The sequence below is a fragment of the Microcaecilia unicolor genome, chromosome 1 (assembly GCF_901765095.1).
Source record: "Microcaecilia unicolor chromosome 1, aMicUni1.1, whole genome shotgun sequence".
Classification (NCBI taxonomy): Eukaryota; Metazoa; Chordata; class Amphibia; order Gymnophiona; family Siphonopidae; genus Microcaecilia; species Microcaecilia unicolor.
The window spans coordinates 639,118,380-639,133,753 of NC_044031.1; the positions used below are offsets into that span (position 1 = coordinate 639,118,380).

General features: G+C 39.4%; 1 protein-coding gene across 1 annotated transcript in view; it reads left to right on the top strand.

Annotated features, from left to right (window-relative positions):
• CENPQ (centromere protein Q) overlaps positions 1-15,374 on the top strand; it is a 61,427-nt gene that overhangs the window by 36,125 nt on the left and 9,928 nt on the right. The window contains exons 6-7 of the mRNA XM_030221564.1: positions 5,224-5,353; positions 8,280-8,396. Of these exons, the coding sequence (XP_030077424.1) occupies positions 5,224-5,353; positions 8,280-8,396 (247 nt within the window). The remainder of the gene's footprint in view (positions 1-5,223; positions 5,354-8,279; positions 8,397-15,374) is intronic.

Sequence of the window (15,374 nt, forward strand, 5' to 3'; positions counted from 1 at the left end):
TGTATATAATTGATGAAATATAAATTAAACCAGATAGAATATGCTAAGATTTATGATTAACGTGTATAATAAATAAAAAAATTTAATTACGGTTATATTGACCTGCAAAACAGAACCAAAATATTGGCAGTTAAAATCGTAAGAACGGTAATAACAAAGGAGATGATCTGTAAGAAGAAAACAGAAGAGAGAGAAAATTAAGAGAAGGGGAAATTATAAAGCAGAAGGACATGAAGCAAATGTGCAACAATGTAACGGATGTATAAGAAGTGCAAGGCTGAAGACAAAAACATCTGTGTTTACCCGCAGTGCACAGAAAATGAAGAGAATAACTAAAAAAGATGTCAAATAAGTGAAAAAAGTGTGTACTAAACATTGATTGCTAAAGGCAGCGGTGCTGAAACTAAAAGAATAGTTCTGTTGTGTATAGATAAAGAAAGTATGCCATTGGCCAAGTGGGAAAAAGTGTGTCATGGCATGGATCAAAAGGCTATAGGTGCTTATAATTGCTAGAAAATGGGTAAAAACAGCAAAAACAAAATATACTCAAGCTGCCACAGGGTGATGAGAAATGTGACAATAAACATAACTGAATATGCAAATAAACTTAAGAAGCGACGTGCATCCGAAATGTCAATCGGCAAAACAACTGCAGGCTCGTGAATGGACTAAAAAGTGACATACAGCCGATATGTCAAACTGCGAAACAACTGGGGACTCGTGTGATAACGAGGGACCAACTGAGAATCGAAAAATTGATAAATGCGAAAAAGCCGAAAATCATAAGTGACTGTCCATATACATAGACACAACTGAAGGGTTGTATCAAACTGTAAAGTTTTATAAAAGAGCCAGCTTACCTTTAAACAGACCGTTGTTTTGTGTAACACTGCTCGATGCTGGGACTGAAAGTCTTATAAAGCTAGGAGGTGGCGGGTTAAGAAAACGTCTTTTAAACAGAAAAGAGCGCCAAATGTTATGAGGGGATATGACGTGTGTGACGTCATCCCCTCATAACATTTGGCGCTCCTGTTTAAAAGACGTTTTTTTAACCCGCCGCCTCCTAGCTTTATAAGACTTTCAGTCCCAGCATCGAGCAGTGTTACACAAACAACGGTCTATTACACAAACGGTTGTTACACAAACAGTAGTCAGTTAAAAAAAATGTATATAAATGAACAGATGAAACTAATATGCGAAAAAAGGAATCACTACAAAAGAAAAATGAGGATAAGACTAAAAACTAAATAGTGGAAATGTGAGGGCTATTTGAATATATGACGTGGAATATGTTAATATCAAAGAGAAGGTCAAAAGAGCTGGGTAACCGTGCCTAAAAAACAAAGGATGGATAACAAAAAAGATGGGAGACTGCAGAGGGGTACAGATTGTAAACGGAAAAAGAAGAAACTGAAAATATGTAGATGTGTGCTGTGTGAATGTAAAAAATAGAAGGAAGTAATAAATATTCATGAACTGGGGAACACATGCCGGGAGACAAAAAACCAAATGCCGAATGGAGTAAGAAAAAGGGAAATGACAATCTACTAAGGACAAAGAAGGGAATGCGAATCTGGAAAAAATGTTAAATATACCAAAATAAAAACGGTGATGGCATAAGAGTGGTTTTGTGAAAAATCCAAACACCGGAAAGACTGGGAATAACTTATGATGCTGGTGACAGTGGTAAAGATACAAGAAAAAGGTCAAGAACAGTGCTGAAAAGAATGCAGGACTGGAATGGTGCAATACAACAAATGATTGCCAATCTAAGAAAGAGAGCTAATGCTACGAATTAGTGATACATACCTAAGCATACTCTAGAAGTTCAAATAGTAAGAGGATTGACCTAATACAGTTCTGGGTGTTCTCACTAATAATATATAATTTTTTAATAATAGAGATGTCCTCAGAGATATTTAAACTCACCCAAATGAGGTGGCTCCAAATAGGAAGCCCTCTAGGGGTGGACAAGTTTCTCAATCATAGGGCTTCTCTAGAATATTTTTCTGTCCAATTTTTATATGCCAAACACCCTTACGTGCTTATGTACTTCCATATATAATTTTCACAAATCACAGAACCGAGTAAGTCACACCTCACACTCGCTCCTATAAAAAACCTGCACACCTAAATATTTCCAATGTGCACAAAACTTTCTATGTCACAGTGTAATTGTATTATATCGTTAATTGAATGCTATTCATATTATGAGCACTTCAAAAAAAAATCAAAAATTCAAAAGGCACTTAGCGTATATGCAGTCAAGAGTCCTCAGTGGGTACAATAGGTGCAGTTCTTGTCAATCTCCCTCCTCTTGCTGACGTGTAGAGAAAACTGACCCCTGGTTCTTTCGTGCTGGCTATATCATCTCCTCAAATTTGTTTCTTTCAACAAGATGTGATCCGGTAAATGTGGATCTCCATAAACCTCACTCGAATCGTCCCAATGCGATTCTCAACTACTGACTCTTTGTGTCCTTCAATATAAAGTCATAACGGGTCCACGAATTAGTGATAGGCAGTAGTGTGATGATGGCTATATTGAATGGACTGACGATTTGAGATACTTCTAATTCTTGGAAAATCTAATGAAAAATTGTGTGATACATATATAAAAAGTGGACATGAATTGTAATAACAATTACATAATATGTTGACTAGAGGAGTGTGGTAGCCGTGTTAGTCCACTCTTAAGGTTATCAATAGAAATCAAACAAAATAAAACATGGAAAAGAAAATAAGATGATACCTTTTTTATTGGACATAACTTAATACATTTCTTGATTAGCTTTCGAAGGTTGCCCTTCTTCCTCAGATCGGAAATAAGCAAATGTGCTAGCTGACAGTGTATGTAATTGAAAACATTCAAGCATTACTATGACAGTCTGACAGGGTGGGAGGAGGGTTCCCACGCCTGTTGGTCAACATTTTACAGGACCAGGACACTGTACCAGTGACTTCACAGTGAGAATCCTCAAAGGTAACTTTAAAACCATACAAGAACGTAAGACCTTTGAAGTCAGAATGATTGAATATTTTAACACCCAACAGAAAGGACTTAACAAGGATCTGGGGTTCCTAGCCCATTATAAACCATAAAGCTGTATGTCTCTGTTGATCAGCCTCCTCTCACCTATCCACACCCACCCTGTTATAATATCAATGATATGCTTTGATGTCCCCATGCATACTTCCTACCCACCCCCCTCCTCCCACCCTGTCAGACTGTCATAGTAATGCTTGAATGTTTTCACTTATATACACTGTCAGCTAGCACATTTGCTTATTTCCGATCTGAGGAAGAAGGGCAACCTTCGAAAGCTAATCAAGAAATGTATTAAGTTATGTCCAGTAAAAAAGGTATCATCTTATTTTCTTTTCCATGTTTTATTTTGTTTGATTTCTATTGATAATATGTTGACAAAATTATAAATGTAAAAAATATATAAAATACAATATATACACTTTCAAAAATCAAACAATTGTGATCTTCATTCATTACTTATGATAATGCCTAAAATACATGTAAAAGTGTGCATGTTTATAAACAGAAATGAACAAAAGTAAAACCAATGTTCACACATATAATAATCAGTGCCATAACGTTCCTTTGGTCTTTATTGCTTCATATCTTTTTTTTAATAATAATAATAATCATCTTGTACCTGATTTATAGCAGCTATATATTTCTCTAGCAAAGATTTTCTTAAATCCACTTCCCTTGTTGATCTCCAAATTCTTTATAATTGTCTTAAGTTTTCTTCTCAGTTGTTTCAAACCTTCAGAATACTAAAACTTACCCTCATTTTTATCTAAATTTGATTTCAGCTCTGAGTCATTGTTCACTTTCATTCTTGTTGTAATAGATAAAGTAATCTCACAGTTACTAACAATAGACCATTTGAAATTAGATATTGATCAGACTAAGGGATTGATTTCACTTATAAATCAGATATATAACTTGGAAATTGAGGGCAAAAGCTAAGTCTAAATATAGCCAGCTGAACAAGTTGCACTGTGAACGCTTTGCAATACATATTAGTAACCTGAAATCTCCTAGAATGCGTATCTTTGATAAATCAACAAGATGATTAGTCAAAAAGTCAAGTAAAACTGAGCAATCCGATGAAGACAATTTAGGAGGACAGTACAAGAGACAAAAGGCTCTTTAGTATACAGCCCTGCGTATATCTAGCAGTAGTAATAAAAGGCACAGTTAGCATTTTCAATCAAGAGAATTTCGAATGAACTATTAAAGGGACTTTCTTAAATCTAAAGGAAGGTCTAAATATAATTAGAACTCTTTTTTTCCCCTCTCCTACCACTTCTATAGACCCATTCTCATGGGTAACCACTAGGGCAACATTGTTTCACCAGTTCCAAATCTGAACTTAATAAACTAAATAAAATATCCAAAAAATTATGAAATAGCAAAGCTGTTTTATTTCTAACAGACCTAGCATTGAGTAAAGCAACATTTAAATATTGAGATTTATTAACTTTGTCATTAATACGAAGAGCAATAACATGTAAATACCATTGTCCTAATGTTTAAGAATGTTTGAAATATATCTTACCAGCAAGATGCCCATAGCAACCATGCCCTGACATTACTAATTTCATATACACTTTTTTTCCCCTCCCTTTCTCAAAAAAAACAAAAAACTTAAAAGCCCGTAGTCTGCCCAAGAGTGTGCACTCTAAGGAGCTCCTTAGTCATGCTCCTTTGTTGGCATACTGCCTCCGGCATTGGGCTCCTGCTCAAATGGCCATGCAGACGGATGGCATCACAAGTAGGCATGGCCTGCAGTCTCCCAGTCTATTTAGTTAGTTAAAATTTTACATACTGCACGTATCACTAAAATTCTAGGTGATTCACAACTCCACATGCATAATAAATTTTAAAATTTACAGACGTGGAGGACCTAATGGGCAGTGCTTCAGCCACTCTATGCTGGGAGGGCACCTGGTGGAAAACATAGGCAGCATAGCTTGTAAATTATCTGCACTTTCTCTACTCTTCCAAATTTTCAAAGGGAAAAGTTTGCTTGCATGCCCATGGGACTTTGAAATTTTCCCCCATAATGTTACAAATGTGGTTATAAGAGCCTTCAAGATTCAAGAGAGCTGTGAACTGATGCTTCAGAAGTATTGCAGATGCTTTAAAAGGAAAATAAACTATTTCAGCAACAGAGACATGTCACTTCTTTGTACCCAACAGCCTTCTTAAAGACTTTCAGAACCTTAAGGTGCCATCATTGAACTCAGGAGGCCTGAAGAATACACAAAAGCATTTGGCACAAGAGGAGCAGCTGCTGCAATCCAGTGAGGAGACCTTGGAACTACTGCAGGTGAAGGAGGCCGAGAACTGTTTTTTATATATTTAAAGAAGCAAAGAGATGAGCCAATGCACGAAAAAGAAGTAGGCGGTACAAGCAGTTGCAGAAGAATGTGGAAATGACTAAATTGTAAAAATAGTAACAGTGGGGTAAATATTCAGCCAGCATAAGTCAATGATTTTCAGTGCTGAGCCATGTTCAGGCACAAGCATTGAATATCCAGGTATGTGCTGCTGGCCGGCATTTATCCAGGTAAGGGCCAGTATTCAGCCCTTAACCGAATAAATTAAACTGAGCAAAGAAAAGACGGCTTTTTATGCAGTCCTGATTGTCCAATTAACTTAACTAGATAAGCGCGGAACATTGGCACTTATTCAGATAAGTGCTGATTTGGCCCCGGACCGCCCACAAGATACCCAATTTCATGTAAACTGAAGAGAGTTTTGCGGCACTATCCAGGTAAGTGCTGTTGAATATCCCTGAATAGGTAGCAAGCACCATTTAGCTGACTAGGAGCGTCTCCTAGCAAGTTAAATGGTTTTGAATATCAGGTCCGGTAATGATAGTGACCATAGTTATGTAGGAAAAAACAGGTGTGCATTAAAAAGAACTTGCACAAATTATTAAACTGTTATTAATTCAAAGTAATTTTATATTATGTATAAAACTTCGTCAGAAATTTAAAAAAATAAAAACTGATGTATGTTGATTTTCTAATCTGCTTAGTTGTATGCGGAATAGAAAGAAATTAAAAATTGGGGCAAGAAAAAATAAAAACTGATCAAGTATGTTGATTTGTATTCTTCTTAGTTGTAGGCGGAGTAGAACATTTTAAATAAAAATAGAACAAACAAAGCACAAATGAACTGCAAACAAGTGCCTAATATGGCCATGACTACTTCAGTGTGCAAAGAGGTGTAAAGCTAAATTAAATTTCAAAAAATTCCAGAAAAAGGACACGTTCTTATTAGGGGTACATTACATGACATTATGACATTTGTATCCCATAGTTGCCTCGAGTTCAGTGTGGCCTAAATATTGATGTACAAAAAAAAGAAGATTCCCCCATGCACACCAAGAAAGGGAAAAAAAATGGGGGACGCCCAATCTCTTACTCAAGGGTAACTTATTTATTTGAATGTAAAAAACCAAGGGCCCTGTTTGCTAAGGCGCATTAGCGTTTTTAACATGCCTACAATTAGCATGCGTGCTAACCATGTAGGTGCCTATAGGGATATTGTAGGCGCTAACATGGTTAATGCACGTTAAAGACGCTAACACGCCTATAACGCAGCTTAGTAAACATCCCCAAATGTACAATAAAACTAAAATGGTCCTTCTTATTGACAACTTGTTAAACTTGACGCAGTCCTGAATTTCGGTGCAGAAGGCACCTGCCTCAGGGGTTGTAGGTAATTAGGTCTAGTTGATAGTACAAGGATCAAGGTAAGGTATACACATGAATTTATCTTGTTGGGCAGACTGGATGGACCATGCAGGTCTTTTTCTGCCGTCATCTACTATGTTACTATGTCAGTCAACAAGTCCAAAACAAAAAGTAGCATCATCAGGGCACAGAAAATATCTGTGAAACAGCAGTATAGAGAGATACCTGTCTTCAACATTATCTATGCAAGAAAATCACAAAGCAGCTATAGAAAAAGTGTACAGCATTCAAGCTTTGAGCACTGGGGGCCTATGTTAGTCACTCAAAGACTACCCCATTACTTAATGGTGCAGTGGCCAGGGGAGCAAATCACCAGGCTTATTAGTCAGTCCAGACAAGCAGAGGCAATAAACTAAAAATGTTTGTCATGAAAAATTAGAACAATGAACAGAAAATGTGCAATCCTTAAACAGGTAACTGAAATATGGATCAATTCTAACACTATCTAAACATTTGTTTACTATCTAAATAGTACCTGGGTAGATCAGGACATATAGCTACTCACAGGTTATCAAATATAACTGTTCACAGGGCCTTGACAAAGAGATCTTTCTCTCTCTCCTCCTTGGCTAAGACTGGAGAAAAAGCGAGTACATCATAACTGAATTATGAGCTTCTGTGCCAATCAGAGCCCAGAACTGCAAATTTTAAAAGTAGCTGGCCACATCACTACAGAAGGAACAGTTGGTTCTCTGTAACAGCTTTAAACATAAAACATGCACCACCTTCTGGTCAAACTAGAGAAGTACACTTCAAGAAATCATTAATACAGTTTTACAGGCTTTAAAAACCCACTGTTTGTCACACCCTTTCCTTCTGGAAACTGTGAGATCTTTCCAAGTCAGAAGCTTACCTTCCTAGAACTTCCTAGAGGTCTCTGCTGAGCTTTTTCTAGCAGGAAGAATATGTGTGCCCACTTACTTTGCTTTTCTAGTAGATGGTTTTGGTGTTCTAGGGACCAGTGTTTATATTTGCAAATGTGGCTTTTCATAAGGTCTCTGGTTGGCTGTATAGGTCACAACCTTGAGCAGTCACTCTGATTATCCCCACCCCTCCATACTGTACTTCAATCATCAACACCTTTTTTTTTGCTAGGAAAAAAAAATCATTGCACTACATCATTCTGGTGTCCATGGAACGATATCACCCAGTTGTGAAGACTGATATCCTGTGGTCCTCCAAGAGCACCTGTAATACAAACAATTTTATTATTCCTGTTGTCCCTGCAAACAGGACTTGGAGTAGACACTGATATGGAAAAGGATTGTTTGCTGTAGAAATATGATTTATTTTCCTTTAGTTGTAAACATTTTATACTGTTGTTATGGAAACAAATCCATTCAAAATGGTTTACAATAAAGAGAAAAGTAGGAAAACAAGGCAGAGAGCAGGGAAGTTTAAAAATCAATAGCAGAAACTGATGGTATTTTCCTCTGTCAGTATATAAGGTCTACTTTAGTCACAATTTTTTACCTTTCTGGATTATATCAGGGAGAAATTGATAACACTGTAAAAGCCAATGAACAACTGGATGAGGAAATTCAGTCCCTGCAGCAGAAGATCAAGCTACTCCAGAGTGAGGAGGTGGATGAAAACAGGCAGAAGAAGGTAAGACATTGTTCTAAGTATCTGCCCTGCATAGCTTGCAGATAGGCACAAGACACTGGAAGTAATGTGAAGGAAGGAAGATGAGGTGATCTCGGGGCTGCAGCATTTATTTTGTGGGTATTCCTGTAGAATTCAAGGTGGAGGCACAGGACACTAGCTGACGTGACTGGCAGTTATTCAAAAAGCATTTGACAAAGCCCGTCATGAGAATCTCTGAGGAGTTTTATAAAAATAAGTCATATGATAGGAAAGAACGTCCTATTGTGGGTTGGGAACTGGTTAAAAACAATAGAACAGGTCTAAATGGTCAGTTTTCTCAATTGGGAAATGTGAATAGTGGAGCGCCCCAAGGGATCTGTTCTGAGGCTGATGCTTTTTAACATATTTATAAATTATCTGGAAATGAGAAATAGGAATGAAGGTATGGAAGACCCTGGACAATTTTCAGAGGACTCTGTGAGGACCTAGCTAAACTGAAGGTGGACAAAATGATAAAGCTGGATGGCAGACGTCCAGAGTTACTGAAGGAACTTAGGGAAGTTCTAGCAGTTCTGCTGGCTGACCTTTTCAGTGCTTCTCTAGAATTGTGAATTTTCCCGGAGGACTGGAGAAGGGCAGATGTGGTCCCTTTCCACAGAAAAGGTTAGGAACTACAGGCCAGTAAGTCTCTGACTTCTGTGGTAAGTAAATTAATGGAGGAGTAGCCTAGTGGTGAGAGCACCAGTCTTTTTTTTTAATTTTTTTTTTTATATTTTTATTTAATCATCAAAAATAACATGAAATGTTATTTACAGAAAAAAAATAAAAAAATAAAATAATATCAATTATACATAGGTAAATTTACATCTTGTAGACCACGACTTAAGGACAAGATACAAGGTAAAAATTTCTGAGTGAACTCATAGGAAAAAAAAAAAAGCTAACCAAAGGGCAGAGGCATATGGAACACCCGCAGCCGGAGAACTCAGCACTTTCACTCTCTATTGGTCATCCTGGGTTAATCTATCACTACTTTCTTTGGCTGATAATAATTCTCTCAATTTCTTGGGTTCCATAAATATATAGTTAACGGAGTCCAGGGATATTATACAGCAACATGGAAATATTAACTTAAACGAGCCCCCTTTTGCAAGGGTTCTGGCTTTTAAATTCAAAAACTCCCGCCGACGGGCTTGAGTCTCCCTGGTTAAATCAGGAAATATACACACAGTTTCCCCAAGAAATTTATCATTCAAATGACGAAAATATAATTTAAAAGTATTCATCTTATCCATTTCAAGTGCAAAGGAAACTATAAGAGTAGTTCTCTCTGTTACCAGTTCTATAGAGTTTTCCAAAAACTCTGTTAAGTTCATCTCAGGTTGTTGTGGTGAAGGATTCAAAGGATTAGACTTTCTTCCAGTTATGTATTGAAGCCGGACAATAGGAGGGAATCCCTCAGGTGGAAATCCAAGTATTTCTGTATAATATTTACGTAGCATCTCCATAGCTGGAATTAGGGGCGACTTGGGAAAATTAATAAACCGCAAATTATTCTTCCTCCCTTGATTTTCGAGAGATTCCAGTTTCCTCACTAGAACCTCTCTATCATTAACCACTGTCCCTGCAAAATTCTGAAGAGCAGAGAGTTCAATCTTTAAAGATTCCATTTGACCTTCTTGGATTTGCATTTTCTCTGCAAACTGTTTTTGAACTTGTTTCACATTATCAAATTCTTGAGTAAAAGAATTAGTTACCTGGGAGAGTAGGGAATTCATACCCTGGATAACATCCCATATAGAGTCTAACGTTACCACTTCAGGTCTCTTCACCTCCCGAAATACCGGTGCAACTCCCGTTGGAGTGGGGGTAGACGTGGACAAACCCCCCCCAATCGGGGAAAGACCACCAACTAGGCTCCTGAAGGCGGGTAGGATCTTCTCCACTCTGGGCGTTCCATCCGTCTTCTCCGTCGGGGTCATAATGCTTCCGGGTCGTGGAGGAATGGTATTCCCTGGCGGACTCAAAGAGATCGCCTCCCCGCGCTGTTTTCCGCCGATGTCATCACGGAAAGCTCCGAAGCGGGCCCCCGCATAGCCAGCGGTTGAATCCCGAACTGCTCTAAGATTGCTTGGCGAGGAGGGGGTACACTCCAGGTACGGAGGCCAATCCCTTGGGTTTTCCCTTCCGTTTCCCCATGACCAGCACAGGGTACGGGTCCAACTTCTCGTTACACAATCTAATGAGTCGGGAGCTCAAACACGCACGTCTGCTCTATTCGGACCATCTTGTCCTCTCTCGAGAGCACCAGTCTTGACCATCCAGAGGTAGCCAGTTCAAATCCCACTACTGCTCCTTGTGATCTTGGGTGAATCACTAAACCTCCATTGGCTCAGGTACAAAATTATATTGTGAGCCCTCCAGGGACCAAGAAATACCAGTGTACTTGAATGTAACTCACCTTGAGCTACTGGAAAAAGTGTGAGCAAAATCCAAATAAATAATATATTTTTTTAAAAATAACAGAGAACAGTCAAGTTAATGAGTTGCAGGGACCAGGAGGCAGCATGGTTTCACAAAGGCGGCTAGGTTGTTGGACAAATCTGAATAATTTCATTGACTAGGTGACCAGAAATTTGGATCGGAGAGCGCTAGATGTGGTGTAATTAGAGGGGGGGGGTCATTATTATTATTTTAGCAAGGCCTTTGACATGGTTCCATATAGGACGACTAATATAAAAACTGAGTTCCTTCAATATGGGCCCAAAAGTAACTGACTGGGTTAGGAACTGGTCGAGTGGAAAGCGACAGAGGGTAGTGGAAATTGGATCTCACTCTGAAGAAGAGAATGTTACCAGTGGATGCCACAGGGTTTGGTTCTTGGGCTGGATATTTTTTAACACTTTTTTTAAAGTGATATTGCTGAAGGGCTGTCTGGTAAGGTTTGCCTCTTTGCAATGACCAAAATCTGCAATAGGGTACACACCACAGATGGTGTGAATAACATGAAGGAAGGACCTAGTGAAGTATGAAGAACATTTGCAGATGATACAGTATTTAAATGTGTTAAATCACAAGCAATTTGTGAGAACTTGTGAGATTGTGTGACTGGGCATCCAAATGGCAGATGAAATTTCATGTTTCCATGTGCAAAGTAACATAGTAGGTGACAGCAGATAAAGACTTGTATGGTTCATTCAGTCTGCCCAACAAGATAAACTCATTGTATGAGCTACTTTATATGTTTACCTGACCTTGATTTGTTCTTGCCATTTCTACAATCTGATGGCACAAACTGTAGAAGTCTGCCCAGCTCTAGCTTTGCTTCCCAATCACTGGTGTTGCCACCCAATCTCCGCTAAGCTTCTGTGGATCCATTCCTTCTGAACAGGATTCCTTTGTGTTTATCCCACACATTTTTGAATTCTGTTACTGTTTTCATCTCCACCACCTCCCACGGAAGGGCATTCCAAGTATCCACCACCCTCTCTGTGAAAGTGATGCACATTGCTAAGAGTGACCTGAAAAATATTAACACAATTCTTGGTTCAGCCTTAGAAGTCACCTCCCTACAAAGGGATCTAGATGATGGTATGAGTAATACATTGAAATCGTCTTGGTATGTAGTGGTAGCATGCCAACAGTGTTAAGAATTAGGACAGCAGTAGATCGTAAAATGCAGAATGTGGTAATATCTCTATACTTTTGAGTATGTATATAATATAATGGATTCAGAAATTGTCCAGAGAACAGTAGCCTAGATGATAACAAGGGGATAAATGATTCTTCTATGAGGAAAGTCTCTAAAGAAGTTAAGATTCTTCACTTGGAAAAAAAAAAGATGACCGAGGTGAGATACATTAGAGGGCTATAAAATCATGAGTGGAACAGAGAAATAAAGACCAATTGACCAGATTTAATTGAAAATTAGATTCAGTTGATTGAATATAGCCAGGTTTGATTGCAGCAAGTCCTATTGAATCTAAACCTCACTATATGAATTTTACCATGAAAGCGAAGTAGTCACCATGGTTTCTACAAGAACACTATGCTATGATCAAAAGAAATTCCAGAAGAGATGAGAAAAAAGTTGTTGCAATCTAGTCTGGAAAGGATTACAAAACTATTTCCAAATGGTGAATCTTCCCAGGTGTGGCCGACTTGCCAAAATTACTCCAAGGGTGCAATGACAACTCATCTGGGAAGTCACAAAACATCCCAGAAGAATATTCAAAGAACTGCAGGGTTCTCCAGTCTCAGCTAAGTCTGGGCAAAATGGGATTCATGGGAGAGTAGCAAGGTGGAAACTGCTGCTATCCAAGAGTACAAGCAATGCTCATCTTGCCTTTATAAAAACACACCAGGATGATCTCCAAGCCTTTTGGGATAATGTTCTATGGTTAGGTGAGTCAAAAGTGGAACTGAACAACCCAAATCCCATTATGACTGGCATACAGCAAATACAGCATTCCACAGTAAGAACAGCGTAGCATCAGTCAAACATGGTGGTGGTAATGTGATGGTGTGGGGATGCTTTACTGCCTCCGGATGTTCTCCTTAAGAATTTTCTCATCTTCCAATGTGGTATATATCATTCAGTGTAAAAAATGTAACGAAGGATGCTATATTGGAGAAACAGGCCAGATGCTTAAGACAAGATTCAATTTACATAGACATCACATGAACAATACAGCCAGTAGGGCCCCCACCCCGGTGGGACAGCACTTCACAGGACCAGGACACTGTACCAGTGACTTCACAGTGAGAATCCTCAAAGGTAACTTTAAAACCATACAAGAACGTAAGACCTTTGAAGTCAGAATGATTGAATATTTTAACACCCAACAGAAAGGACTTAACAAGGATCTGGGGTTCCTAGCCCATTATAAACCATAAAGCTGTATGTCTCTGTTGATCACCCCACCCCTCACCTATCCACACCCATCCTGTTAGAATATCAATGATATGCTGTGATGTCCCCATGCATACCTCCGACCCACCCCCATCCTCCCACCCTGTCAGACTGTCATAGTAATGCTTGAATGTTTTCACTTATATACACTGTCAGCTAGCACATTTGCTTATTTCCGATCTGACGAAGAAGGGCAACCTTCGAAAGCTAATCAAGAAATGCATTAAGTTATGTCCAATAAAAAAGGTATCATCTTATTTTCTTTTCCATGTTTTATTTTGTTTGATTTCTATTGATAACCTGGTAGAGGGAAGAATTCATAGTTCCTTCAATAATGGGCAAATTTTCCAGGTCCTGTCGTCTGTTCGTGAGCTGAAACTGAAGCGTAATTGGGTTATGCAGCAAGATGGTGATTCAAAACACAAAAGCAAGTCTGCATATGAATGGCTGAAGAGAAACAAAATTAAAATTTTTGACTGGTGTAGTCCTGACCTGAACCCAATAGAGATGCTGTGGCAAGACTTGAAACAAACAGTTCATGCACAAAAACCAACAAATGTGTCAGAATTAAAGCAGTTCTGCAAGAAGAGTGGGCTGAGATTCCTCAACAGCAGTGTGAAAGACACTCCTGCCTAGTGCTACCACCAGCCCCTACCAGGTGCTGTGTGCCGAGACCTATTTGCACAAGCTTTTATTTTCCTCTCCCTTACTCACTTTTCCTAATCTCTTTTCCCATCTCAAACCACTGCATACCTCAAGCCCTCATTGCCCACTTCCTGCTCTCATCACCTCACCATCCCCTTTGTCTTCTACCTTATCAGCTCTCAAGCTTCAACATTTTCTTCCTTTCATTCAGTCATCTTCTGTCTGAGGGCATCTCATCTTCATCACTGTCTTCATGCCACTCTTACTCTTCCTCCTACTCTGTGCTAGGGCTATCCATCCCAATCCTGGTCCTCCAAATCAACTCACCCTTCCTGTGCAGGGCACACCACAATGCCTCCAATCTTATTTTTGTTCCTCTCCTTTCCCCTTTTCTGCCCTTTTCATGTCCACTCTTTTTCCAACAAGCTTCCCTGCATCCACGACCTCTTTCTCTTATCTTCTGCTTCAGTTGTTGCCCTGTATCATAGAGGTTACCTTTTTCTCATACACCTCACTTGATTGGCTGCAGAGGTGGTGTCAGGTTGCTACTCTTCACCTTCTTATAGATTTCAACCTCTCCTTCCACCTTAGTCTCGCTGCTGTTTTTCCTTTGAAGTCCACTCCATCCGTCTATTCACGCCACTATCTCTCCTGGTGTCAGTCACTTATTGACCCCCTGGTAAGTCCATTTTTTCCTTTCTCACTCACTTTGACTCCTGGCTTTCCATCTTTCTCGAACCTTCATCTCCTCCCCTCATTCTTGGGGATTTTAACATTCCATGCTAATGACCTCTTTGACTCTTATGCCTCTGAGTTTATTTAACATCCTCAGTCTTCAGCTGTGCGCCACTACCCCTACTCACCAGAATGGCCACTGCCTTAATCTTGTCTTTTTCAACAGCTGTTCACTCTCCAGTGTTCCACCTCAGTTCTTCCCCTCTCTGACCATCACCTGAAAACTTTCACTCTTAATTCCCCCCCCCCCCCCCCCCCCCCCCCCCCCGCACATTCAGTCTCCACCAATATGTTTAGGAATTTTCGGGCTATTGACCCTTGCACGCTCCGTCATTATTTCATCGCTCTTATTGATTGTGTTATCCAAGTCTGTCAGTGAGGCTGTCTCTTCCTATAGCACTATTCTCTCCTTACTCTGGACACTTGCTCCTCCCATTCCCCATTCTGTAAGGCGTACCAAACCCCTTCTTTGGCTGACCTCCGGAATCTGCTACCTACATTCCTGTGCTTGATCTGCTGAATGCCTTTGGCTAAAATCCTGTGCCCATGCTGACTTCATTTCAAATTCTTGCTGACCTCCTTCCAGTCTGCTGTTTCACTTGCCAAACAAGACTACTACATCCATTTGACAAACTCTTGTCCCTGGACCTTGCCATCTCTTTGCCACACTGAACTCTCTCCTCAAAGTGCCTTCACCTCCAACCCCC